At 37.3% G+C, this 25,665-nt stretch overlaps 5 protein-coding genes across 7 annotated transcripts; 3 read left to right on the forward strand and 2 right to left on the reverse strand.

Annotated features, from left to right (window-relative positions):
• Positions 1-624: 624 nt before the first annotated feature.
• On the reverse strand, positions 625-5,790 carry styk1b (serine/threonine/tyrosine kinase 1b). Of its 2 annotated transcripts, none has more exons than XM_057339705.1 (10): positions 5,675-5,790; positions 3,990-4,048; positions 3,005-3,178; positions 2,487-2,810; positions 2,216-2,397; positions 1,922-2,002; positions 1,449-1,657; positions 1,327-1,367; positions 1,140-1,236; positions 625-1,040 (listed from the first exon to the last, which is right to left on the reverse strand). In XM_057339705.1, exons 2-10 carry the CDS (start codon positions 4,045-4,047, stop codon positions 845-847), a joined length of 1,362 nt encoding a protein of 453 aa, XP_057195688.1. In that variant the 5' UTR covers position 4,048; positions 5,675-5,790; the 3' UTR covers positions 625-844. The 2 variants fall into 2 exon arrangements, with proteins under 2 accessions (XP_057195688.1, XP_057195689.1); XM_057339706.1 differs by having other exon boundaries at positions 3,990-4,057; positions 5,675-5,789.
• A 631-nt stretch (positions 5,791-6,421) lies between these two features.
• Positions 6,422-8,975, reverse strand: gstk1 (glutathione S-transferase kappa 1). 2 transcript variants are annotated; one of them, XM_057339707.1, is made up of 8 exons: positions 8,730-8,975; positions 8,570-8,635; positions 8,395-8,476; positions 8,091-8,219; positions 7,050-7,195; positions 6,812-6,928; positions 6,638-6,731; positions 6,422-6,533 (listed from the first exon to the last, which is right to left on the reverse strand). In XM_057339707.1, exons 2-8 carry the CDS (start codon positions 8,633-8,635, stop codon positions 6,484-6,486), a joined length of 684 nt encoding a protein of 227 aa, XP_057195690.1. In that variant the 5' UTR covers positions 8,730-8,975; the 3' UTR covers positions 6,422-6,483. The 2 variants fall into 2 exon arrangements, with proteins under 2 accessions (XP_057195690.1, XP_057195691.1); XM_057339708.1 differs by having other exon boundaries at positions 8,395-8,492.
• Positions 8,976-10,376: 1,401 nt separating this feature from the next.
• mboat7 (membrane bound O-acyltransferase domain containing 7) lies at positions 10,377-15,980 on the forward strand. The gene is made up of 9 exons (XM_057339885.1): positions 10,377-10,498; positions 11,007-11,086; positions 11,184-11,313; positions 11,413-11,539; positions 11,623-11,779; positions 12,171-12,366; positions 12,487-12,639; positions 14,124-14,300; positions 14,397-15,980. Exons 2-9 carry the CDS (start codon positions 11,011-11,013, stop codon positions 14,770-14,772), a joined length of 1,392 nt encoding a protein of 463 aa, XP_057195868.1. The 5' UTR covers positions 10,377-10,498; positions 11,007-11,010; the 3' UTR covers positions 14,773-15,980.
• A 743-nt stretch (positions 15,981-16,723) lies between these two features.
• On the forward strand, positions 16,724-22,944 carry tmc4 (transmembrane channel-like 4). Its single transcript, XM_057340648.1, has 16 exons — positions 16,724-16,818; positions 17,333-17,510; positions 17,646-17,794; positions 17,971-18,135; positions 19,305-19,390; positions 19,646-19,791; positions 19,886-20,033; positions 20,148-20,306; positions 20,391-20,545; positions 20,831-20,957; positions 21,091-21,188; positions 21,301-21,484; positions 21,631-21,761; positions 21,905-22,060; positions 22,248-22,326; positions 22,416-22,944. Exons 1-16 carry the CDS (start codon positions 16,776-16,778, stop codon positions 22,590-22,592), a joined length of 2,181 nt encoding a protein of 726 aa, XP_057196631.1. The 5' UTR covers positions 16,724-16,775; the 3' UTR covers positions 22,593-22,944.
• Positions 22,945-23,232: 288 nt separating this feature from the next.
• On the forward strand, positions 23,233-25,585 carry leng1 (leukocyte receptor cluster (LRC) member 1). The gene is made up of 4 exons (XM_057339900.1): positions 23,233-23,680; positions 23,940-24,125; positions 24,368-24,672; positions 25,036-25,585. Exons 1-4 carry the CDS (start codon positions 23,549-23,551, stop codon positions 25,244-25,246), a joined length of 834 nt encoding a protein of 277 aa, XP_057195883.1. The 5' UTR covers positions 23,233-23,548; the 3' UTR covers positions 25,247-25,585.
• Positions 25,586-25,665: the final 80 nt, after the last annotated feature.

Here is a 25,665-nt window from a genome sequence, read left to right on the forward strand (position 1 = left end):
TATTGTATATAAAGAAACACTCCACAACAGAAATACTGTGTTTTTTTATATAAATACTTAATTTATCCATCTGAAAAGCTTTATTGGACTAACCATCCCCATTTATAAAGTGAGAATAGTAAAAAAGCTATACTCATTTTGGTAAAATGTATTTAGTTATTGTTTACAATTAGTTATAGCAATGCAAATGAGTTCACATTCTCAAGAAAAGAGTTTTGGCTTTTAGATACAGCTTATCTTCAAAAAACCTCTGTTTTGCCTGAATAAATCTGTGAAATAAGAGCAAGAATCAATTCAGTTCATGCTTCTCTGTATAGCTTTAAACTCCACCAACCACAATGGTTTTATTATATTTAAGTTATTCCTACAACAAAATGAGCATTTTGATAGATTATACCAGTTTGTTTTGAAAATCTGTAGACCTCTCTAAAATGTCTAAAAAAATAGTTGTTTCTGATCAAGGCTATAATGTAACATTCATGTCAAGTCACCACATTTTCTGGTCTTTCGCATCTTAAACTGTGCACAGTAAAATCGCCAGTGTTAAAAAAGGTCAAATTAACACTCACAGTGTTTATATAATCCACAATTTGATAGTGTGGATTATATATACACTGTGCGTATTAATTTGACCTTTTTTAACACTGGCGATTTTACTGTGTGGTTATATTATATCACAGCAAAAATGAAAATCAGATTAAAGTCTTCTTCTGTTTATCAATGTATTGAAGATTTTGCTCAGAATAATGTCAATGTGGATGATCTTCTGTCAATTTACTCGAGGAAGAAATCAGATTTTTGTGAGGATCAGATGTCTTTTGTTAAGCCGCCGCCTTGTAGTGTTTCAGAAAATTGTGTAGTTGTTGGATTCTCCATATCCCGCCTCCATCAGATACCGCTCAATATAGATTGGCTCAGGCACCCGGAGAACAACGCTGTCATTGGCACTCTTCTCTCCTGATTGAAGTTTACGCCTGACATCAGCCAATGAGGGGCGGTCATGCTCCTTCCACTGACAGCAAGATTTGATAATTGAATAACTGGAAGAAAACATCATTATTTTTATAGACAAATGGAACTAAGATTTGGAACTAAGATTTAAAACAAAGATATGAAACAAAGTCAGTAAATGCTTTTACAGTGAGTTAGAGCAGTTGTGTGGTTTCTTCAGGGTTTTGCCTCTTTGGTGATACTGTAGAAGTTCAGTCACAGGGATTTCAGCAAAAGGGACCTCACCTGACAAAGACAAACATGTCACGAAGAAGTTAAAGAGAGTTTATTCTGAGTCCCATCAACTTGAATCTCAGCTCTCAGAAAAGGACTCACCAAGTGTCACCATTTCAAACAGCAGTAGTCCAAATGACCAACTGAAAAAATGCAAGAAAGACATTTAAAGTGAAAGAACAATTGAATATCAAATGTAAAATGTGTGTAACCTTCGTACTTACACATCACTCTTTGGAGTGGCAGGTCTCTTGGCCAATAATTCAGGAGCCTGCCACTTTTTTCTCCCTGGATCTTCCATGAGCTTAGCATTTTCTGAAGTTCTCGCATATAAATCACCCAAACTCCAGAGCTTTGCTGTAAACATACGGCTGACCAATACACTGCGAGCCTTGACGTTACAGTGGAGAAGCTCTTTGCTATGGAGATAATCCTAATACAAGAAAAGCAAAAAAACGTTGTGTGCATTGTGCAAAAATCAAGATGTCATGTATCCAAAAAAAAAGTTAAAATATAGATTCAAATGATTCTTGTCAAGTTTTTGTAACTATGTACTGTATATAAAAATATTACATCACACCATGAGTGGCCAACATTTTAATATGCTCCAAATCAGTGATCATACATGCGGTCGTGATAAAATGCTTTGGTAAACTTGTCCATGAGAGAAGTGATGATAAAACAGTCAAGCGCTCACCAGTGCAGTGGACACATGTAAGGCCATAGTGAAGATCTTTCTCTCTGTCATCTCGCAAATGCCTTCTGGTCCAACTTTATCCTGTATTCACAAATGGGAGGAATCTTTGACATTTATTTGTCTTTTCCAGTGCCGTTAATACTACAACATCAAAAACCTTCAGCCTTCACCATCATCCTGATTCTCTTTAGATTTTTTTTTACAACTGTTTTCAACTGACAAAATGTCACTTGTTTTTGATTCATGACACATTTAGTCCCAAACTGCAATAAAAATCAAGGTCAAACGTCTCACCTCTCTACTCCTCCACAGGAACCCAAGCAAATCTCGGTTCTCCATCTCTTCCATAACAGTAATGAGAGGAGCACGCAGAGACACAACTCCCAGAAGCTCCGGTATAAATGGGTTGGGCCCCAGTTGAGAAAGAAAGGATGCAAAGCCCAGGAACGACTGACTTTCCTGTTTACTGGCTGAATCTGAAAAAAAACACTTACAATTAAAGATCCTAGTCAGAGATTATGAGAGTACATTATTATAATGAACACATCATAAACCACTCTGGCACCTTTAAGTACACGCAGCACCACATTTCTGTTCTCCATACGAGCCCTGTAGAGTGAGACAGAGGTGTCTGTCTTTAAAGAGTATGATGCTGGAAGAGGAGACACCCCGTTAAAGTTCTCCGGCAGCCGTTGACGAGGGAGTTCCTTGGGCTTTGTGAAGGCTGAACCTGTGGCCCCGAAAGAGCCTCTTCCATCGGTGAAGGCCACATTGGTGGAGGCATGGTCAGACGGGTTTTCTTTAATTTGTGATAAGGTGCTGAAAGTCATGTACGAGGTGGTGTCCAATGCTATGCGCTCACCCTCCAGAGCATTTAGACCCTGAGGAGCTATGCAGAGCAAGACAGGTGGGATACGATGGAAAGAGGCAGCCATGAATAAAATAGAAAAACAATACGGTAAGTGAGTGTCTAAGCATTAAATTCAGACTTTGGATGTACTGTATTTTTGTATATTACAGATGTAGTATTAATACATGCAACTATTGTTGTGTATGACAGCCTGTACGTGTTTTTCATCTCACCATCAATGCCTTGCAAGTTTCTCCTGTTCCTAGTTGATCGTTTGGAATTTGGTTGCAGACGGTCGACTTTCTCAGGACAGTACCTTAACAGCAGCAGAAACACCAGTACGACGAGGAAAGTCATCAAAAACAGCACAGGTACGATAATCACTTCCTGTTCATACACACGGATGACTGCAGGAACAGATGATCACAAAGAATATGAAGTTATACAGTATATCTACAGAGCTTGTCACAAATGTTATGATTCAATTCATCATATCAAGTGTTTATTGCATGTATAGACCATTTTGCAAGATATAAACACACTCTTAAAAAACTAACTTTTTTGTCTAAATGGTTCCATAAAGAAACTTTAACATCCGAAGAAAAAAAGTTCTTTGTGGCGAAAAAGGTTTCTCACAATTTTTTAAAAGGTACGAAAAAGATGGTTTGGTAAAAAACCTTCGACTTAATGGTTCTTTGTGGAACCTTATATTGCATCACTGTCTATGTCTAATGTTGTTCATTCTCTCCCTTGCTCACTCCAGCTTTGATCCTCCTAGTAGCATGGCCTTGTAAACTAACGGTACTGTTTAGCATGTTGACAAAATGTTTATATGCTCTCCTACTTGTTAGTCGCTTTGGATAAAAGCATCTGCCAAATGACTAAATGTAAATGTAAAGAACCTTTTAAGCACCTTTATTTTTAAGAGTGCACTGGTCCAGAAGCACTTCCGGTTTAATTTGTATTTATATTGTTTTTAAATCTTACATATATATAATTAAATCTTAAAAATATTAATTTGTCGTTTTGATTTGGTTATAAATGTCCTGTTGGTTGTATTTTGTTCAAACGTTTGTGTAGAGTTAAAAAACTTAAATGTTTTTCTGGATCAGCGTTGCTTATACATTTCCAAAGTGGTCTATGAATTTGTGCTGGTCCTTCAGGCCATTTTTTGATTCAATGATATTCTATAAAAATGTTGGTATGACATTTACTCACCACACAATGTGTCTCCATTTGCACATTCTGAATTTGCAGAGCTGGTAGTAGATGCCATGCTGCAAAGACTATAGAGTTTTAAAACACTATAAAATTCCTTATTAAGCTACTTTAAGAAATGTACTTTTGGGTCTAACTCACTGCATGCACGATGTAATGCTTTTGCATACTTTGTTTATTTCTCGGCTGTGTAAATAAGTAATTATTTTTGAAAATGTTTTCTGAAAGATGCAGGATTTGAGTTTCTTCAATGAGATCCTAGAGGGGACCACACTTAAAGGGATAGTTCACCCAAAAATGAAAATTCTGTCAACATTTACTCACCCTCAAGCCTATACATTTCTTTGTTATGTTGAACACAAAAGAAGATATTTCAAAGAATGTGGGAAACTACACAGTTGTGGGGCACCATTGACTACTACCATAGTACATTTTTTCCTACTATGGTAGTCAATAGTGCCCCCAGAACTATTTCATTATACAAACATTCTTCCAAATATCTTTTTTGTTCAGCAAAACAACGAAATTTAAACAGATTTAAACAGAGTAAATGATAACAGAATTTTTCTTTTTGGGTGAACCATCCCTTTAATCGTTTCAAAGGGGAATATGGACCATACAAATGATCATGAACTCATCTCCTGGCATCTGCCTTACATGGCAAAGTGTCCACTATTTGACACTATCTTACAAAATGTGATTATTCCTCATGAAGAAATGTAGTAGCAAATGAATTGGATGTAAACATAAGACTTTGTATACAAGTTTAATTCAGGTACAAATAACAAAATACCAATAAAGTGACATGTTCAGAACCCTTTTGAGGATCTCATGTAATGGTAATTGAAGACAGAGGATTTCTGGGTCAGTGTAACAATCAGTTCTAATTCCTATAAAATGCTTTGAGCAATTGAGCCTCGAGCAGAAACATCTTGCTCACCATCAGTGTCCTTTTCAAAAAAACGGAGATGAATAAAATAATAAGAGACAGGGCTATAGGGAGGAGTACTACTAGGAAATAAACCGCATATGTAAATGTTTAAGTACATAAGTAAACTGTGCGTATAAATAATGATGGTGTTTATTCTAGAGAATCAAAATGACTAAACATACAACCGTGCGCTTTAAGTGCAATATGAGACCTTATTTGTGTCACTACAGTGAACACACCCACTCTTACAGTATGGGTTCTAAATGTCAGGTCAACAGTCAGTTTACCATGGGTTGTGTATGTTCATAGGTGTAGTTGTAATCAGTGTTACCATAAATGTTTGATGTACCTTGTGTTTTGGATTTGCACAATAATAAGGCCACAGTTGTAATATTAAGCTCCATCTTTGAAGCATATGTGGAAGATCTGATACCTCCTTTGTTTGGATTATGATGCTCAACCTGTTTGTCCACATTTTTGTAGCATCACAAACATGCAGGCTACACTGACACGTCCCTCACACACACGGAAATCCCCATAAGCAAATAGGACGGATTTTAAATGACTTTTACATTATTTTACTTTTTTCCAATTTAATTACCCTTTGCAACAATCTTATATGGATTTTCTTGTAGCTTTCTTTGTTTTGTTTTCACAATCAAGAAAAACTGCATTTAAACTCATTCTATACATTCTACCTCTTAAACACCATCACAAGTCACGTCTCCCTAATTTATCAGTACTTTCGGCCTACCTGCTGAACGCTGCGAAAGTTGAAGCCTTAGTCCTCGGTCAATCTTGTTTCAGATTTTCTTCCATGATGGAAATAATGTCCCATTGTGAACTACATCACTCATTCCCAAGAAGTATGGTCCAGCGTCATGTCTTGAATTGGTTTCTCAATTAATGTGCTTTTCAGCCCTTCTTCCTGTGCTCAGAATTTCCTTACGGTTTACTGTACGCTAACTCTGTTGTTAGTCTAGGTCACACCTTTGTTGGTTACTTAGTTCCACCCTCTTCACATGAGCTCCGTCTCTAAACTTTCTGTTGTCCACACCCTCCTTTCAACTAGCCTTGCTAAAATTCAGCAGTTCAGTACTACATTGTATCATTTCTGTTAATCCCTTTGATTAATCTCTCGCCTTCTTTAATTATTGTTGTCCTGTCAAACCCCCTGAAATTACATTTCTAAATGCTTAGATCATGCCTTAATCTCTTTTCTTTGTTGTGACATTTTCTCCCTCCATGATCTAACCAAACCAAAACCTGACTATCCAGCTCCTCAAGTCTCTCTAGGATGTTCTGAGACTTGACGACTGCAGGACTCAACTGTTGGCCACTAAACACATACAGTTTTAGGCAGAAGATTCACCTTTATTCAGCTTTTATTAATTGGAATGAAAAAGATCACTAAACTTTACTAGTCTTTGATAGATGATGGCTTGAAGTAGACCTTAACTAAAAAATTACATTACACGCATATGCATACATTTGCATTAGTTTTAAAATGCTATATAGAATTTTTGAAATACACAAAATGTAGGTTGTGATCGCGAGTCGTGATCACATTTTGGCTGTGGGCTTGGTAGGCCGAGGCCCCACCCACTTCTCACCTGCAACATGAGAACACCCACAAATAATTTAAGTATATGGAAACTTAGTAAACTGTGTTTATATATAAAATAGAAAAACTAATAGTATAAAAAAGTATCGTTACCAATGCAATGTGCCATAAGCTCAAATCTGTCAGACCCAAAGAAGACTTCCGGCTTTCCGTTCACATGACACACTGTCAGCGGGAAACCAAAAGCCTGCAAAAAAAGTTTATGATATTTGATTCATTAAAATCTTCTCTAAGAAAGATAAAATATGCAAAGTAAAACACACTCACTTTGTGGTCCAGTGCTTGCTTTGTGACATTCTTCAGCTTGTCTTTGACTGTCTGAGACGTGGCAAGGTGAAGTAATTCCTCCACTTCACTAGCTGAGAGGCCTGCCTTTAATCCTGCCTGTGTAGAACAGAAAGGGAAGACTATTCTGTGTTGTGAGACTGGAACAACATGACAACATACAGTAAATGATGACAGAGTTTTCATTTTTGGGTGGACTATCGCTTTAAGTGCAGGACACCTCAGTGAGTGAGGCAGGCTGGGTAATGTCTTGATCAGTGCTCCAGATCCTTGTCCACAGTTCTCTAGACACTTTCTCCACCAGTGCATCGTCATCTTTATGTTTCTCTGCCACAGCTGTCACAAAACGCATTGCAGGCAGAGACCCTGAGATGAAGAAAGCAATGGAGAAAAAGAGAAATTAGAGATGGTATCTACTTAGAAACATGGCAAAAAATGTTGACAATCTAATCTTAGCTGTTTGTTGACAAACTGGTTTCCTGAGCAAGCAGTATAATAGTAGCACAGCAACGAATAAACTACATTTTTACATTTTGAGAAGACAAAATGGCAAATTGTTAGTAGTGCTTGCCCATGTAAACATGCCAACACAATGCTAGACTTTTGCCGGGGCTGCACGCACATTTGCTATATGGTTGGGGCATTCACCCATAACAGCCCACCTTCAATTCTTTACGATATGCCCCGAGATATGAATCAATTTCCTTCAATAAGTTAATGAGAATTGTTTTGGCTCATTTTATGATTCATAAAGTGGAAATTGTTACCATTCATGTCTATAGAACAGTATGGGATAAGTTACACTCTTAAAGGGATAGTTCACCCAAAAATGAAAATTCTATCATCATTTCCTCAGCCTAAAGTCGCTTCAAACCTGTCTCATATTTTTATTTGTTTTTAGAATGTTTGTAAATTAACAGTTCTGGGGCACCACTGACTACCATAGTAAGAAACAAAACTACTATGGTAGTTAATAGTGCCCCAGAACTGCTTGATTTCCCACATGCTTTAAAATATCTTCTTTTGTGTTCAACAGAACAAAGAATCTAATACAGATTTAAAACAATTTGAGGATGAGTAAATGATGACAGAATTTTCAAGGCTTATGCTTCAGATTAGAGTTTGTTAACTTTTCAAAGCTCTAAACCTAGATTCCCCTTAAATGGGCATCCACTGTCTTTTCTGTGAAACAATACGACAGTTAAAACAACAGGATTTTTTTCTATACTCAAGACAGTAGAAGAGCAAGCAGCTTCAACACCTTTCTCAAACATGACCTCAGCAGGGTTAGATGGTGGAGATAAAGGCACTCCAAAGTACTCAGCCAGTCGATGCAGATCAGTCGCCATGTACAGAAACTTATTGGGGACCAGTCCAGGGGGGCGGTTACCTATACAATAAAAAATAATAATGGAAGGCATTAAAATCCCAGTAAAACCTGATTCACATCTGGTATGTATGTAAATGCAATACAGTATAAAAAATTAACACCTGCCTCAAAAGCTCTGATTATCATTGTAGCAAAACCATTTCAATAATGCGAGTTTGCAGGTTTTTTTCATTACCTGATGAATGCATGACTCCCCCTAAATAAGCAGGTTTCAATTTGAGGTCGATGTTCCACACATTTCTGTAGCGACACAGCACCTGAAATCAACGGCATCTTTGCCAGGGTTGAGTTTGCAACAACATTCGTATTTCGTAAAGAACTGACTGCGATGATGAACAAACATTACGCACCTCAAATCCCAGCCAGGAATAGGGGGAGACAACGTCATAAAACAATTCCACAACTTTTCTGGACATCTGTAATGATCATAAGCACGCTAAAGCATTCACAAAAAAAACCTTTCAAGCAGATGCAAGAGCGATATCATTTATATGCATTTGCGCACTTTACCCTTCAGTAGATTGTGGAGAGACAAACTGTGTCAAGGGTCACAACTGTCTGGACTGAGCGACAGATCTACCGTCCTGTGACTGAATCCCTCTTCTTGGCCACGACAGTTTTTATTATTATTGCTAAAATTTCGTTCAACTACAACAAAGTGTATTTGTATTACACGTCTCGAGTTTTCCACACACTTGTGCTAATGCTTCGAAACAGACAGTGTTGCGGAACACTGCAGTGTGATTGAAATGAGTCTGTCACGTGACCTATGGAAACGAAGCTTCGTTACCACACTGACACGTCACGCAGGGATCAACTCAAAGCGCCTGTACCATAGAAATGTATAATTATTTATTTCGGTCATGCCTATATGTATGTATTTTTTACGTAATGTATTGCTAATTAAAGTACTACTATTAAAAATAATGACGTGTGAATGTGCATCTGTGTTTTTTAACAATACATTTTACATTTATGCATTTGGCAGACGCTTATATCCAAAGCGACTTACACTGCATTATACTATACATTTGTTTCTGATTATGTGGCCATGCATGTTTGTGTTGATTTGTAAAGAACAAACAAAAAAGGGTGCAATGAAAAATAACACAGGCATAAATTATTGGTGAAACGACAAAAGTTTACTGCAAGTAAAAATGAAAAACAGAAAGTCTCCATTGTAATTCTACTGTGCAAAATACGAATGAAATTGGGAAAGTCTATCGCTGCACACACACGAGCTGCCATCTTTCTAATGCTATATATGCTTATTAAATATACAAATAAACCTTATAAAAACATCCCAATGAACAAAACATCCGAGTCACACAGTTGTTGTAGGAATTTGTATTGACCACCAGATGGCGAAGTAGAGCACTTTATCAAAAGCTTCAAAGCTAGTTTGTTACGGTTGATGATAAACTAAGTTAAAATTTATGGAGATTTTTTTTTTCAAATGAATATCCCGCCTCTTACCATACAATGTTTTTTATTACACATTATGTTTTTTATTGGTTGTTTTATTTATTTATTCATTGTGTGTGTATGTGTATTTTGAATTGTGTCCATAGGAAGGGTTAGGTTAGGGTTTTCTCTCTATGTTTAATGTGTTTATTCATTATTATAATGTTGTAAGATTCAAATTATATCAATAAAAAAGTTAGTTATGGTTGAAAAAGCCTCACTGAAAAATCTTCTTCGACTTTAAAGTGATATAAGACTTAATTTCATTTCATTCACTGAAATGTAATAAATGATTTCATGAAGTGGGTGTGCACACTGATTTGTCATAAAAACGATCGCTCAATTATTTAAGTTCTGAACAAAGGGACTGTACTGGAGCTCATCCATGATTTTTGGATCTCCTGAGTTTGTGACTGGCGTCCTGCCTGCCCCCTAGCGGCCAGTTAGTGTGCTTCACCACGATAGTGTAGTGGTCTGTTTAGAAGGTTGCCAGATATTACTTCAAGCCTATATTTAGCTTTGTCTTGTGTATTTGGTGCAGATATAATCAAAGAATGAATATATTTCGTCAATAATATTAAGACTTACACTTTAAATAATAAAACATCGTATCGTAAACTGCTGTTATTACAATCATAAAGCATAGTTAACTGTTAGGATGTATATCTGGCAACTCGTAGACCGTACCACAAACATTATGCGGTAGTAGGAAGTGGTTATTGAAGAGAAAATACATTAGTATCAATGCGAGGCTGGGAAATATATGTCGGAATAGAGTATCGTTGATTACACACCATCATATCTTTCTACGCATTGTAAGTATGGTTTCAGAAATATAATAGTTTAGTGGCAATATTGTGCCCGTTTTACACACATAGTCCAGTCGCACGCGCCAGTGTCAGTTTGTAAGGCCAGTGTTTAGATTCTCCACATGTTTTACAAGGCTTGGTCTTAATGTGATTCCCTAGTTATATGAAAAACACTTAACTTGTTATGTCTATCGTTTCAATAGAGAGCCTGAAAGCGATCGCATGAGTCCAGTTACATACTGTATCTGCCTATTGCTGACGTCATTTCAAGCTGGACGTGTTCAACCTCTGTTAAAACATTAATAAACTCTAAGCAAACGTGAAATACACTATAAAATAACAATTACAACAGGACCTTATTGTCCTATTTATGGCAGTAAAAGATAACTGGTGAATGTTGTTTGCAGTTGTTTTCCATTGATTTGAATTTCAGATGGACACCTTTGCATATCACATGTGAGGTCGTAAATAATAAGATAACTGTTAACTTATGTCTTCTTATTTCTGTATACAGAACGATGTCACCAGAGGAAATAGTTTATTTAGAAATTCTTGCTGCCTCAATACTTGTGGGATTTCTTTTCCGCTACCTGAGTGAGTATGACCTATGTCCTTTTAGCTTTAAATGAGTTCACTCTTAAAATCAAAAATGTTTGAGATAACTAAGCATAGTTTTATTTGTATTTTCCAGGCCCATCAGTGAAGCGGGTGGCAGCATTGCTTTTGGGTTTGACCATCACCATAGCAACCTGTGGGATCCACACTTTACACTCTCTTTTTACAGTGTTAGGAACATGGCTACTTATAAAAATCAACTGGAGGCAAGTATGATATCTAGCAGTCATGTAAATCACCCTAACATAAATTTAAGGGATTTCTGTGAATACATGTCCTTTAGTTTCGTATTTATCTGTATCTAGAAGTGCACCTTCCCTGTCTTTGGGCTGGACATTTCTTTATCTCCTGTTTTTCCGTCTGGTTACCTGGTTTGGCCTTCCTGACCCCACACCTTTTGCCAACGCCATTCAGCTTCTTTTAACCTTAAAGGTACCATATTACTGACATGCTGTATTTTATGGTTTAAAAATGTAATATAATTATAAGTGTCTTACTGTTTTTCTAATACACAGATGGTCAGTTTAGCCAATGAGGTTCATAGTTATCACTCGGAGAAGAAAAAGGAAGTGAGCTCCTTCACAAAGTCAACAGTGGTCAGAGGTCTTTCCCAAGAGCCATCACTCTATGACATTATAGCTTATAGCTACTGCTATGTGGGCATAATGACAGGTATTTTGCATGAGTCTTGTGTTGTTCCGAATGTGTGAAAATGTCCATTTACATATTATATGCTGTTTGTTTTGCACGTTTGCTAACATGTCTCTCTTTGTTCCTCTCTGCTACTAATTCAGTAATGTGTGAGTCCGTTTTCTTTTTGTAACTGAGTGTGTGCTGATGTTTATTTCCGTTCTTGTCATCACAAACCAACCGTCCATGTTTCAACATCATCCCTGTGACACCTGTGGTCCATTCTCTCTTTCAACAACCCATTCTATTCCATTTCATTTCATACCATTTACTGTAATTCCATGCTTATTCTACGATCTCACCAAATGCCATTTGTTTCATTGACCGCTCTCTTCATTTTCCATTCTCCACCCATTTTTGCTGGTTTTTGCAGGACCCTTCTTACGTTATCAGACGTATATGGACTGGTTGCAGCAGTCTAGTCCGCTTTCTCTGCCGGGTATAGCTCCCTGCATTCAGAGACTGCAAATGGTGCCTGTTTATGGAGCTCTCTTTCTGGCCGTCAACTACGTCTTCCCCTTGTCCTATGTTCGTACTGAGGAATTCTTGGAGCAAAACTATTTTTACAGGTTGGCTTTGCTTTTGGAAAGTATCAATTCTGTTCTAATCTGAAGACAACAGGAGATCATTTGCATTTTATTAATATGGTTTATTCCTTTGTAACTCATAGTCATGTTTTTTTTTAAAAGATTTTTCTACATGATTGCAATATTTTTCGTATTCCGGATGCGATTCTACGCGGCGTGGTGTGGTGCAGAGGCAGGTTGCATCAGCGCAGGTCTTGGCTGTTACCCCAAGGAGGCGCTGTCCAAACCTGGAGGAGGCCCAACTGTGAAATATAAGTAATGTGTTTTCCTGAAACATTTTTGATATGCTTTTACAGTTTAACTGTAACAGGATGGTGACTAGTATGAGTTTTAAGTTGGCATCCAGATATCTAATCAAAAGATAAATGAGCAAATAACAATGTATGTACCTTGATAGACCAGAACTTTATTGATCCCACAGGGCAAATTAGCCTTTTTACAGTAGCAGACTTTCAACAGACAGCAGGGTCCAATAAAATTCAGAGCTCGGTATTTACATTATACAGGAAGACAAATATAACAAGAATCAATTTAATTGTGAAGTGTGCTTACAAGGAGATCTATTTCCAGTCACAGCCATGGGTATGAAAACTATAATAATAATACAATTAAAAATAAAATGTATAAGGAATCAAGTAAAACAAAGTAAAATTCACAAGAAACAGACAGGATAATGAATGTGCAGTATAATCAATACGAGAAATAAACACAATAAACATTTAGCTAAAAACAACTTTAACAACAACACTTTTAGGACCTCAGTTATTGAAATAATAATGTGTTTCAGAACTCAATATTGAATAACAATGTGTGTCTGAACTGTATTGTTTTTTTGCAGCTAGAACACTATATTGACTAAATTGTTACAAAAAATGTACAAATACTAATATACAATAAAATATTAATATAAATCAATATTAATATAAATCAAATAGAAAATATATTGTTGTATAGAGGGTATGCACGTGTCGTGTCGTCGCTTTCCCACGTGAACACCATGTGAACGCTATATTGACTAAATTATTACAAAAAAATGTACTAATACTAATATACAATAAAATATTAATATAAATCAAATAGAAAATATATTGTTGTATAGAGGGTATGCACGTGTCGTGTCGTCACTTTCCCACGTGAACACCATGTGAACGCTATATTGACTAAATTATTACAAAAAAATGTACTAATACTAATATACAATAAAATATTAATATAAATCAAATAGAAAATATATTGTTGTATAGAGGGTATGCACGTGTTGTCACTTTCCCACGTGAACATCATGTGAACAGGAAACGCATATCCGCGCAACATTTTGAGTGTCCAAAAACACCTGATTCCTTTGTAATAAGTCGTAAGGTAGTCGTAAGGATCATCGTCGAGTCCTGCTGCTTGTCATTTCAGCAAATAATTGCATTTTTTAGTCCCGGTTTCTTTGTTTCTCCTACTGAAAGCAGCCATTTTGCTGAGTGTTTTATCGCATGTCCCGGGGCGTGTCCTGGCAAGTTCACATGGGAAAGTGACGTCAATGCATACCCTCTATTACTAGCCAAACCGCTAACCAAACACAGACCGGAAGTTAATTTCAGACCAGGCACTTGCATCTGATAAAACCATCTATGAGCTGAACAATTTATATTTAAACGCTATGGCCATTTATATTATAAGATGACTTTACCAAATGGCTAATAATCATGTTTTGTGTTTGTTAATGAATAATGATTTTGTTTATGTTTCAGTCCTGATCCAGACACAGCAGTGGAATATGACTTCAAGACAATCCAAAACATTGACTGTTATAACTCAGATTTCTGTGTGAAAGTGCGACACGGCATGCGTTACTGGAACATGACGGTGCAGTGGTGGCTTCACCATTACATTTACCCCAATGCCCCTTTCAGAACGTACGCTCTCAGGTACAGACATGCACTTTTCTTCAGTTGCATTATAATAAAAAAGTGCTGTGCTGGTGTATTTAACCTTTTTCTTCTAACTTACTCAAACTATTCCAGGGCGGGATGGACTATGTTAATCAGCGCATACTGGCACGGCCTCCATGCTGGGTACTACCTCTCTTTTCTTACCATCCCACTGTGTATCGCAGCAGAAACGGCCATGGAGGCCTCCGTCAGAGCCCGTTTGGGACCCAAAGGCCAGAGTATCTTTGACTGGGTCCACTGGTTCCTCAAGATGAGGGCTTACGACTACATGTGCATGGGATTTGTTCTCCTGAAGGCCAGTGACACCATCAACTACTGGAGTTCCATTTACTTCATCATTCAAATCGTCGCGTTCGTTTGCATAGGTGTTGGACAAATAATGAAAGGGGGGAGGAAAGATCGAAGTGCGGGAGAGAAAGAGAATGTGACGAGAGGGAAGGCAGAGTAAAATGAATGTGTTTTGATTGTGTGAATTGAAGGTATATTCACAAACAAGCAATGCACTGTAATAGCCACGAACTGCCATTTAGATGTTGAGCTCTTTCAAAATACCATGAGTATTCTGTTGCAAATACAACTCAGTGTGATGAACCCAGTGTACTATTATTAGCAGTAAATTTTGCTTTAGATTAGAAAATTTAGTGAAATCTGGTCCATGCTTTGACTGACTGACTGAAGTCAAAACAGCTACACATGCATGTTTATCTCTGGTGTTCTTGTGTCCCATAAATTTACAGTTATCATTTCTTTTTTATGTATACATAGATATAGATCTTTTTTGATGAAAAAAATGTGTATTGTAATTTACAGATTCATCCTGACCAAGTCAGTACTGTTTTATATGTACGCTGGTCCAACAAATGCCATCAAACGCCAAAAACACCACGATTCTAAATTCCTATTGACCAATGCCATGTTTGTTGGACAGTGGCCCTGGGACTAGATTTCACATCTGTTAACAAAAATACCTTCTGATGAATGTTAAACTTTTTGCCACAATTTAACGGAGCCGTGCTCTCTCTGTATTGGTGTCATTGCGGTAATGAAAACCTTTCTCACAAAAGCATTGAGACTAAAATGTATAGGACATACTGTAAATACATTTTAGTATGTAAAGTTGCTTTGCTTCGTTTGTGTCCAATCTTAAGGGCGAATGGAGTATTTATGAGTGGTTGTGTATTATGAGAGTTGTAGTAGTTTGTATTTTCGAAAGAATGTGAATTTGGTTAATTTTTCATTGCAGGAGGTGAATGTTTTGCTTTTGTTTGCTACTCGTCATTTATTCATCATTTGGAAACCACATGATGTCAAATATACTTTGTTGTAAACAAAAAGCTGCCTCAGAAGATGTAAAATTCTGGCTTGCCTAATCAAATGATAATTTCCTTAACTTTCTATTCCTGAACAGTTTTGGTTGGAACACTGGATGGTAGGGCTGGTGTTTACAGGTTATCGATCAGTTCATATTGTATCATATTGTATGTTTACTCTCTGGAGTATTAAACATAAGATGAGGCAACTTTATTTAACGCAGATCTTTCATTTTGTTTGCAAGTGTGACTCTGTAAAGTATTCCAGCCAAACAAACATTACAAGATTTTATTATTAATGACAGTTTTCATTACTGTGTCATACACATTTGTGACATTATTTTTGCTGCCATAATGACACTCTGCTTTGTAAAGGTTTTGCAGTATTACCAAGAAATTATACTATTTGTAAAATATACCGTAACAGCATTCCTAAACAATCTGCCTGCTTTTGAACTCTGGTTTTAGCCCTCTCACCCCTGTGTCCACTGGAGTGGACATGCTGTCTTTTGTGATACTCAACGTCAGGTCTGAAGGTGTTAGAGAGGAAAGATTTTATTATTTGCTATCTGTAGGAGTTTAAAAGTAGGATTTGAGAGCCGTAAACAAGTTTACAGCCTATTACTTTAAAGACTTTGGCCCGCAACAAACAGGTTGTGTTTGTCACCCCTGTCTCCATGACGGCATTCTTTTAACAGGTAACAAACCACATGTACAATGGCCAAATCATAGACAGTGACAAGCAAGACACTTAAGAAACACTCTTTGACTCTACTACAGTTGCTTATAGTTAATGTTGTTAATATATTTAATAGTTATTTTTCAGATATTAAGGTGAGGAAAACAGTTCTTCATAAATTTGTCATTTGCACATTTGGTTGTCTGGTAATGGGATCTGTGAAAATGTCGCCTTTGTGTTTTAGGATTAAACATACCCAGGGGCTGTTTAAAAGTACAAGGAAGTGTTTCTGGAATACAGTATATTTCCCTGAGATTCAAAGTCCAAGTGACAGATATACCTGGATACACTGACACACCTGTGATCTTCTACGGGAATGGGATTTCGACAAATTACAGTGTTTCTACGAAGCCGTTTGCCTTGTTTTCATGTGAAATCCATGTTGATAGTACCTGATTTCTGATGGAGCTGAGAGAATTCCACAATCAAGTCCATCCACCAGCAGGTAAGAGTATGTAAGATAATGTGTATGTTTATGATAATGGGCAATATGTTTATCCATGATGAAGTTAGATGGCAGTCAGTTTAAAGGAGAGTCAATGTTCGTCTACTTCTTTGATCTGCAGATGTAATCCAGTCATGTTATCCTGCAAAGATCTGTAGATATCGTGTTGTAATGTGGTTTTCACAATCTATAAGTGATGGTATACCTGTTTTTAGTTTCCCCTATGTGTAAAGGTGTTTTATAAAACTGACATGGATAGTAAATTTTGAAAAACGATGTTTTAGAGCTACTGGGAAAATGTTGCCCAATGTTCTTCTATTTTTAAATTTTTATTTTAAATAATAATCATTTTAATTTCTAAATCCTGTTAAAACACTATTTCTATAATTTCATAATCAATTTTTAGTTTAAACTCTATCTGTAAGTTTATCAAGCAATAACATTTGATGAAATTATAAATTTTTTTGCTTTTGATTTGCAAGACTTGACTTTTCTGTGTGTTTAACACCAACAGACTATGATATTAGTCCGTACGGTTCTCAGCGGTCACTACGGTTACGGAAAGTTCCAGCCGAGGATACCAGTGCGGTTCAGTTTGATTGGGCCTCCACACCTGAGAATGCAGAAGAACCCGATGAACCTCGAAACCTTCGTGAGCTGCCACTGCACATGGGTCTGAAGAGAGCAGTATGGTATACGTTTTATGAGTTTGTTTAAACGTCATGTATGTGGCTTACACATTCTTTTGATTTAAAAAAGTATCAAAAGTATAAAACTGGACAACATTGATTGGTAATATGGCATGTTTCCACCCCTGTCTTTCTCAGGCAGGTGCAAAAGATGAGAGTTCCAGTGGTTTCCAGATGGGGATCTTGGAGAATCAAGCAGTCGAAGACTTTTCGCCATTTCTGTGAGATTGCCAAAGAGGTTCTCAGCTATTTGGTTCCATGGAAGAAAGGAATCCAGAAAATAGGAGGTGACAAAAAATAAAACAGCATGAGCATCCATGAGAAATGTCATCGTTTGTTCCAAACCAACCTGGTCATCTGAAAAAAGATGAACATGAAAGCACGAATCTAGTGGAGACATCAAAATTTAGATTATTGCATAATGTGCATTATTGTAATAGAGTTTCTTGGTTATTTTTTGTAGGTCACTTTGGTGGAGGAGTCCAATCCTACTTCCTGTTCCTGAGATTTCTTGTGATTCTCAACTTCCTGTCGTTTCTGTTAATTGCAGCATTTGTCCTCATTCCCAGCATTGTGTTTCGTTCCATTGGCTTCAACTCCAGCATCCCTCTTTCAGTCAATCTAACTAGTAAATGCAGTTCAAACCTTCAGTCTGTTTAGTTTTAAAGAGTACATAACTAGGGATTTTTAAGGTCCTACTTTGGTTTATGGAGTGTCCAACAAAATCTAATCCCCTCCTTTCTGCTAGCCTAGTCTGATGTGATTGGTCAGATGGTCTAGTCTGCTGTGAATGGTCTACCGCGAATGAGGCTCACGAGCGACAGTGTTTGGGGGAGAAGAGTGAAGTTTTCACGGACAGTCCTAACAAAACGTAGGCTGGGACTATATGTACTGTAGTGACGTAAATCCGCGGCGGTTCGCGAATCAGAGTCGACTCCCTTTTTTCCAAGCCAATAACTTGTTATTCATGCACCTTCGGATTTACAAATTTACTTTCAAACATGGCAACATTACACAGCATGAAATGTGATTTTCATGATCTCATGTTATGTACTCTTTAACACCATGTCTTTATTCAGTGTCTCAGATAAACGCATAAATTACTGGAAACATAATCCCTTCATACTGATCTGAGATAATCTGTGAATGCATTTAATATCAAACAGCAATGTCATCAGAATTAGTGATATTTTGTATTATTTTAGGCCTTACAAACTAAAAATGCTAGGTTTCCAGGCATTGTGGAATGTACACTTGAATGTACAATTTGGTCTCATTGTTATTATTTTTGGATTCAGGAAAAACACCCCTTTCTGTTGCACACACACTTATGTAAATAAAAAAATTCTTCCTGGTGATGTTTAAGAGTTGTACAACCAGTTTGAATGAACAATTAACAGTGAAAATGAATGCATTTTACTTAGTTTTTCCAAATCTGAATACATTTCTTTGTTCTGATGAACACAGAGAAAGATATTTGGAAGAAAACTTATAAACAAACAGTTCTTGGCCACCATTGACTAGAAAGATTGATTTATAAATGTCTTTGTTCTGTTATTTTGAACAATGTAGAAAAGCAAACAGTTCTGGGGTTGTAAATTTTATGGTAGTCAATGGTGGCCAAGAACTGTTTGGTTACAAGCATCCTTCCAAATCTCTGTGTTCATCAGAACAAAGAAATTTATACAAATTTGGAACAATTCGAGGCTGAGTAAACGATGACAGCATTTTCACTGTCCTTTTAACTTTAGAATCATTTTTGTATCCCTATCAATTATATCTTTTCTTCATCCACAGGTGTGGATGAATGTTTACAGTATGATCCAAAACCTGATCCCCTGGCTGTGTTCTACACATACTTTCTGGACCTGGTCTCAGGAACGGTACTGACAAGCAGTTATTAAGATGTAGCATAAATAAGAAGTCAAGCAGGCATTTTTCTACTTGTACTTCCCGGCTTGCTGCTTTCCTATTCCTAAACGATATGAAAACTAATCATGAAAAATATAATATAATTCGTTTATTTAATCACATCTGAGGTCAAACCTGGAGCTAGCAGGTTCTTGGGTTCATATCCTGAGGAACACGATATGTTCATCGTAGATACCTTTCACGGCCATGATATTCTTTTTTTTTAGGGTTTTATGGAATATTCCTATCTGTTTTACGGCTATTATCATAATACAATGGTTGAGAGTAAAGGCTTCTCTTACAACATCCCTCTGGCATATCTGTTGACGGCAGCCTTCTACTTCATCTTCTGCCTCATTTGTATGATTATAAGGTGAGTTTCACTAGTGATGCAAATGTTTGTAACTTTCTTATTGTTATTTGTACAAGGATATGACAACAAGATGACTCTTTTGATTGGTCAACAGAATGGGCAACGTGGCCTGTGCTGTTGTAGCGAAGGGTGGAGGAGCAGTTGGGGGATACAGTATGCTGGTGTTTACAGGATGGGACCATGGTCTCCAGGGAGACCGTGCCGCTAAACATAAACAAAATAATCTTCGATATCAGTTACAGGTATGAGATGACTGACTTTAAAAGCCTTCCGGCACAGACAGATTCAAATATAATCATTAGTTCATAATTCAATATATAACCTTGTCTCTCTATTCATCTGTCTCTCTGTCTCAGGTGGACTTAGAAGAAGAAAGACTGCAACGGAAAGCTGCCTCGCTGACTCTGGGTCAAGCGTTCGCTCTCTATGCATTACGCGGTTTCCTCAATCTTGTGGTCTTAGCACTCATTGGTGGAACTTTCTATGGGATTGCTGAAGTAACCAAATTCAGCCAGGTACAAAATACTGAAATAAAAAAAAGTTTAAAATAAGTGACTGTAACTACCAAATACTCAACATTTTTGCTTTTGAAATCTCAGTCCCAGAAAACAACGGGCTTCAATAGGTTGCTGTTGCAGTACTTACCCTCCATTGTCATAACAACAAGCAATTTTGTGGTGCCACTCCTGTGTGACAAGATTGCTTTACTGGAAAAGCATTCTCCCAGTACCACTGTTATACTGGCCTTGCTGCGGTTAGATCAACACTCGCATGCACACAAAATAAAGATATCAAACATATAGGAAACAAAGAGCCTGAAGATGAAGAGCTGATACCGCTGTTGTTGATCATTGTTTAGCCTTGGTTGGAGTGTTGTTAAGAGCTCTTATGTGACCCTCATTAAATGGCTAAATGAATAATTTCAAATAAAGATAAATATACACACTTTGTCATCATCAGCTCGCGCTTTGATTTAGTCTTGGTCATTGTTTTGTATTTGTTGTTTCTCCCATTTTTATCCGTTTCTTTGTCATTGTAGGGCAGTGTTCTTGCGTTTGGTGAGTTTGGGTGTTTTGCTGTACAGTCTTTGGGAGCAGATTACCTGTAATGGAGATACATCTAGTGCAGACTGTACCCCCTGCGGTTATAATTATGAGCAATATAAGGTAATATATATATATATTGAAAGGAATTAACATATACACCCCTCCAAGGCATGATCAAATGAGGTTTGATGTTATATATTTATAAGTAACTCAAAATTAAAGTAGTTTTCTGTTTCTGGCCTTTAACTCACAGTGTTGGGAGACACGAGTTGGACAAGAAATGTATAAACTGACTCTTTTTGACTTTCTGATAACAATCGCCACATTGATCTTGGTGGAATTCCCACGCAGGTCTGTCTTTTTAATTTGCCCTGATGTTTTTCGTGTATTGTTATGCATTTCTATATTCTACATAAATTGTACGTCTACGATATCTAAATCAGAATTTTTCCCGCATCTTTAGGATCACAGTAGATCATTGCTCGTGTAAACTGGCTCAGTGGGTGGGACGGCAAGAGTTTCTGGTCCCCACGAATGTTCTTGCTCTAGTTTACAGTCAAACAGTGGTTTGGACTGGAGCTCTTTTCTCTCCGTTGTTACCTCTTATAAACACCGTCAAATTCATCCTCTTCTTTTACTGCAAAAAGGTCAACACTGTTCTTCTCTAGCACTGTCTGTGTATGTTGTTCTACATTCATCATTGCTCTCATGCTCAGCTTGCAGTCACGCTTAAATCTGGTCTGAAAAGCTCAAAAATCTCATTATTGTATTTCTCTGTGTGTGCTTGTATCAGATAACTTTGTTTCAGAACTGTCAACCCGCTCTGAGAACGTTTCGATCCACCAGCTCCAACTTCTTCTTCCTCTTGGTTCTGCTCTTCGGATGGATGTTGGCCAGCGTGGTTCTTATTTACAGTGTAGCTAAGTGAGATCTGTTTGTTGCTCTCTCGCCGAACCTAATTACTTCTAAGCAACCGATTCACACTGTTGTGCTAACACATTGTTTTCAATGCCTGAGAAATAATATTCATATATAATGATGCATATGTCACGCTGCTTTTTTGAAAGGATTCATCCATCTCATGGCTGCGGGCCTTTTAGATTTTCCCCATCAATGTGGCACGTTGTACCAGAAGCTATCGACATGCTAACCAGCACCAGTAAAGACTTTTTAATCTACATTGGATCCCAGAAATTCTCTATACCACTCTTCATCTTCTCGTGGTCAGTGCACCTAAACAGCTTTGATGATGATGTTCAGGGTTTCTTATTACTGTGATGTGTTTAACAATATATTAATGAATTATTAAAAACACTGCTTATAAAATAAAAGTTTTCTGGACATTCAAATTTTATGCAGCAAGATTAGGACTGACTGATTTTACATGTATTTTAAATATTTCATTTGCAGCGTGCTTCTGTGCTATATGGGCGCTTTAACATCTGTCTATGGGAAAAGTGTAGCACTGCTGAAATCTCAGTGTAAACTGGTGAGTACTTGGTTATAAATGATTCACAAAATAGATAGTGTATTCTTTGAATTGTTACACTCTCACCTTTATTTATCTGGATGTAACAGGAACAGCGTGACAAGCAGTTCTTAGTGAGACAAATTGAAGAGCTGAATGCCACAATGCAGAATGAGGAACCGCAGCGGCCCCAGAGAGACACAGAACGATTCTACCAGACAGAACAGCAGTGGAATGGACATAACAATTATGCATTTATTCCAGATGAAGACCCAAGGGCATATTAAGGCTTGATAGACTCAAAAGTTCACTAAACACATTTATTATGGACTACTCTGTAAACAGCAAATCTAAGATGAGTTACAGTTTCCACAATTTGCATTTTAATGAGCAGATGCTTTTATGAGCCAATTAGTTTTTTGTTTGCCAGTCAAAAGCTGTGAAGCATAATATTTTAAGAAATTAAATGAATGACTTCATTACATTTACATTTTTTTCTTTGAGCATGCATTTATTTTTATTTATTTTCTTTGATATTGTGTTTCTGCATTTTTTTTTTGTATTTTTCACAGTTAAAAAATGTCAACACACACATTGAGATAGTAACACCAAAACCACAACTAAAATGGGACCCTCTAAAGCTGGTCATTAAAACATTATTGGTCATTTTAACATTATTGAAATCGATTTTGTATTGAGAAAATTCTAATAAAAACCTAAATACGCAGCAATGCGCTGGTCTTGTCTTCATGGAACTGTATTCGTCGCCTATAAATGTATGAACGTTAAAAATATTGGCACAAAACTAACTTTAGGCTTTCGTCGAAGAGCAATATTAAAACGCGCCCTCGTGTGGCATTTTACATGTAGCGCATCGGTGAACGTTTACGTCTGACGTACTTTACGTAACGTCAATGTACTTCCGGTGTTTACAGAGCGCTCTTGCTGCTCGAATGCGTTAGGAAATATATGTATGTATATTTCCATAATATGAAGCTTATTAGAATCGTGTTACAATACACCCGACTTAAAATGCATGGCGTATATCTGCAATACATAAGATTCAATTGGGGAGTCTGATTTAGGTACGTAGCTACTTGAGACTGAGGTAAAGCCAGACGAGACTGTTTGAATCACCAAACTGAACTGTTGCCTCGTTTACTGGACTTTATACGTGCCTTGACGAACATACTACCGGTCAGTGGTTATTTATTTTATTTGCCGTCGTCTCAAGCCGTTTACAATGAATATTTTGCCCAAGAAGAGCTGGCATGTGCGCAATAAGGACAACATTGCGCGCGTGCGCCGTGACGAGGCGGGTGCAGCGGAGGAAGAACGCGAGATTAAACGGCGAATAGAACGCGCTGAGCAAGAGGTAACCATAGCAACCAAGCACCCTTCCACAGTTTCTAGGTTAATTTACTGTAACGACGGCTTCCATTGTACTCGGTGACCCCCGTGACCTATTTTCTCTACACAATTTAAAAACGCTTTTTATGTTAAATGTCAACTTTACACAATTGTAAGTGTAAATATGCTGAATGCTCTATTTATGATTAAAGTTAATCTTGTCTAGTTGAATTTTGAGCTAAACACTTGTTTCTGATTTGTCTATCTGTCCCATAATCCCTCAGGCTCGAACCGATTATTTGAGAAAGAAGGCTCGAGGAGCTCTCCCGCATGAAGAGACAGAGGATGAAGAAACCGCACAGACGAGCCGGGGAGCCAGAGAGATAGAACATCTCAATCTCTTTCCTATAGAAGATTCTGCTGAAAAGAAAGGCAATGCTGAATACCTCAAAGAGAAGAAAGAAGATAAGGTGTGCCAGAGGCTTACAGCCTTGATGTTTTTTGTTCTAAGATGCTCGATTGGTTAGGTTTCTGAGACTGTTAATCATAATCGGGACGTACACACCATAATCCATTTTACATTTACACTAATGTGCAGACATATTTATCCAAAGCAAACTACAGTTCATTATAAATCCTTACATGTAACATTGTCACATGCTCAATTTACATTTTCCTTATAGTATTAAAACTGTTTCCTTTTCTGTTCTAGGAGAAGCAGGAGCGTGCCATTGGTCTTTTAGTGTCTCTGGGCCCTGCGCCTGGAACAGAAGCCACTCCCTGGTACCTGAAAGACAGAAAAGACAGAGAGGAAGAGAGCGACAAAAAAGATAAACACAAAACAAGTCAAGTCAAAAAACAGCAAAAGAGCTTAACTGAAGAGGAGAGAGAAAAGAAAGACAGGAAGCTGAAGGATAGGTTGGATCCTCTCAAAGATATGAAGAAGGCTTTAGCAGTGAAGGACAGAAAGGAGAAAAATAAGAAGAAATACAGAGCGGAAAAGAGGAGTGGAGATAGGTGCGAAATATTTTTGCTATATCTGTCACAAATAATAATAATAACACAAATAAACCATCTTGCATGACCACACAACAGTTTAGTCATACTTCACATGTCATTATGGTTACTGAGACATTTCTGGAGTGTGAAAATACGAATGTGTTAAAAGACTTTTATTTGTGACCGATAACAATTTGCAATGTATGTAAATGCCTTTATAAGTAGTATGTTTTGCATAGGGGTATTTTCTGATTGTCACGTTAAGAAAAGTAATTGCAATCTGGAATTGCTGTATGTAGAAAAAAACTAATATCGAAACATTAAGTTCTGTTGAATGCTACTTTTTTTGACCCTGAAACGATTTATTTCCTCCAATGACAGTTCCATAGAGAGATTACGGGCAGAACGACTGCAGAGAGAAGCGGAGGAGAGGAAAAAGACACAGGCCTTGCTGGATCAGAAAAGTGGAGGTGGAAAAGAAAAACAAGAGAGAGAGATGGGTGATAGAGACAGACCATACAACAGTGCCTACTTTCCCGAATTGGCACGAAAAAGGCAAAGGAGAGACGGATATCAGAATGGCTTTTATTAGCTTGTAGCTGGATTGATTTACTACCAATGTCCAGAATTTGCAGAATCAAGTCCCTGTTTTGTGATTGGACTAGAAATTAGCCACAGGTAAAGAGTAAAGACCATTTAAAATGAGTGATTGCTACATTAAAACCATCGATCTGGCCTCTCCGACACATCCGTCAGACAGCTTTGTAAAATGGACAAACAGGAAAACTTTCTTTTTGCTTGTGTTTGCGCTCACAGCACAGGAGGAGCGATTAACTTTTTATAAAAATGTCATGATTTGCAAGATCTACATCAGAGTTGATTTATGTACAGTTCTGTGGCGTCAGCATTAAATGTAGACATGCTTTGTGTAGACATTGTTCCCTTGTTCCTAACATATTTTAATGTGTGAACATCTTGAAAACCAAAATCCTAAAATGTTTTACTCCTTGG

This window comes from Triplophysa rosa, linkage group LG8 (assembly GCF_024868665.1).
Source record: "Triplophysa rosa linkage group LG8, Trosa_1v2, whole genome shotgun sequence".
In the NCBI taxonomy this organism is placed as follows: domain Eukaryota; kingdom Metazoa; phylum Chordata; class Actinopteri; order Cypriniformes; family Nemacheilidae; genus Triplophysa; species Triplophysa rosa.